The sequence below is a fragment of the Arabidopsis lyrata genome (genome assembly GCF_000004255.2).
Source record: "Arabidopsis lyrata subsp. lyrata unplaced genomic scaffold ARALYscaffold_6, whole genome shotgun sequence".
In the NCBI taxonomy this organism is placed as follows: domain Eukaryota; kingdom Viridiplantae; phylum Streptophyta; class Magnoliopsida; order Brassicales; family Brassicaceae; genus Arabidopsis; species Arabidopsis lyrata.
The window spans coordinates 11,510,561-11,512,630 of NW_003302550.1; the positions used below are offsets into that span (position 1 = coordinate 11,510,561).

General features: G+C 40.3%; 1 protein-coding gene across 1 annotated transcript; it reads right to left on the reverse strand.

Annotated features, from left to right (window-relative positions):
• Positions 1-548: 548 nt before the first annotated feature.
• Positions 549-1,818, reverse strand: LOC9310339. The gene is made up of 2 exons (XM_021020461.1): positions 1,193-1,818; positions 549-643 (listed from the first exon to the last, which is right to left on the reverse strand). The coding sequence occupies exons 1-2, from the start codon at positions 1,716-1,718 to the stop codon at positions 549-551; spliced, it is 621 nt and encodes a 206-aa protein (XP_020876120.1). The 5' UTR covers positions 1,719-1,818.
• Between the last annotated feature and the right edge of the window lie 252 nt (positions 1,819-2,070).

Sequence of the window (2,070 nt, forward strand, 5' to 3'; positions counted from 1 at the left end):
AGGGCTGACGTGCGTTTCTGGAGTCGGGTACACTTTCCGGGCGATAGGCACAACTTCACAACTAGCAACATTGCAGAGTCTCTAAATAAAGTCATGACTGGTGCCAGAAAGTACCCAATCGTGATGCTACTTGATGAAGTGAGGTTGATGCTGACACGTTGGTATGCTAAAAGGAGGAAAGAAGCGATGTTGATGATAACAACCCTAACAAAAGGTTTAGAAAAACATTTACATGTAAGTAACTTGTGATTTGGATCTATATACTGGTAATACGTTGCACTCACTACTAACAATATACTTTTCTCTTTATAGGACCGTATTATTAAGGCAAAGTATCTGGCTGTACAAGAGATCGATAGGCATCAATATGAAGTGAACAATGGAGTGTCGACAAACGTGGTGAATTTGACTGCAAAAAGGTGTTCATGTATGATGTTCGATTTAGAGAAAATAGCATGCGTTCATGCTATTGCTGCAGCAGAGCATGCTAAAGTTTCTAGGATTACACTCAACGACAAAAACTACTTGACAGATTTTCTTCGGAGCGGTTATGCAATGTCCATAATGCCAAAGGATGGTTCATCACCTATCCCACAGAGAATCGGTTCGACAGTTTGTAAGCCTCCATTCGTTAGGATCCCACCTGGCAGGCCGAAGATTACAAGAATAAAAGGGCAAATGGAGATAGCTATTGATCGAAGCCGACCAAGGAAAGTTCACGTTTGCTCGAAATGTCATTTAGCTGGTCATAATCGAACGACATGTAATTCATAACATGTTTTCTGTTTCAGTACTTCTTCACATGTTTTTGTAAGAAATTACATTTGTCCTACTCTGTTATGTCCTATTCTGTTATGTCTAACACTACTAAAGACTTCAAATCTTCTTAGTGGTATATTCTTATATGTCATCTGACTAAAATATAAACATAGACCGTAGGAAGGAATAAAGTTTTCATAGGAAGAAACTACACAACAAATATATAAACATAGACAATCAGATAGAATCGAACAAGAACAACGTTCATCACATAACAGAGTTTGTAGACAACAAAAGCGAAGATCAAGAACATTGGAAGTAAGGTTACCTAATTTAACACATTTCATGGAAAGTGGTGGCGTAATTAAACGTAAAACAATGGTGACAAATGGAAGTAGCCGAGTTGGTGTGTGCGAAGTAGCAAATTGGATACTCTTTGAAATGAATATAACGTCAAAGACATTGCGACCCCCTGGTCCGATATGACGTATTTGGTCTTCTACTACGCCGGCTACGGCGATTGCCTCTTCCAAAGTTTGAATCCTGCTAAAAAAAGTGCGTGTAACGACCATACCTTGGTCATAGGAACCACAACAGAGGAGCATAACTGCAAATGCAAATGTAGCATAGATGGAAGAGTATCCAACTTCTCCAAGCATCTCTAATGCTTCCACCGACGGTCCTTCTTGCGTCAAACGCCAAAGTCCTTCTAAATATCTTGCAACCTCATGCCCTGCTGCTGCGCATCTCAAAAGAAACGGTCGGTAGATGGACTCTTCCCTACCGAGCCTTGAGTTGAACAAGAACTCATCCAGATCGACGTCTAGCAAAACATCACGGGAGAAGACGATTTCTTGAAAGAATGGCCCGGCTGCGATCAGAGGACCAAGATTCCGGAATCCATCACTCCCAACTCGACGGACTATATCTGTCATTACTGCTGCTGGAATGTAGGACATTGTTGAATATGTTCTTGCAGCTGGAAAGTGGAGGAGACGATGATAAAAACAGAGATAGAGTATAAAAGTAAAACCCTAGATATGCGACTTTATCCTTCAGTCCCAACATGTTTTGTTTAACAAGGCCCATCCCGAAAATAGTCAATACAATGGGCCTTGGGTTTGCATTACTATTACAAAGGCCCACCAACACCAACCAATATTTAGATATCTTGATGTACTTACGTGTGATGCTGAGGTTGAAGGTGGTACTCGTCATGTTTAACATATTGTTGTCTTAAGGATTCTGAAGCTTAATCTACTCATCAGCTAATGTTTTTTGGACAAATGTGTATGTATAATGTGTTGTTCA

What these genes read in the sequence shown, in the direction of transcription:
- LOC9310339 (XM_021020461.1), bottom strand. Translation starts at nt 1,718, where the DNA reads ATGTCCTACATTCCAGCAGCAGTAATGACAGATATAGTCCGTCGAGTT. An exon ending in CGTTATATTCATTTCAAAGA is followed by an intron (nt 644 to 1,192) that starts GTATCCAATTTG and finishes TCGGCCTGCCAG; the next exon opens with GTGGGATCCTAACGAATGGA.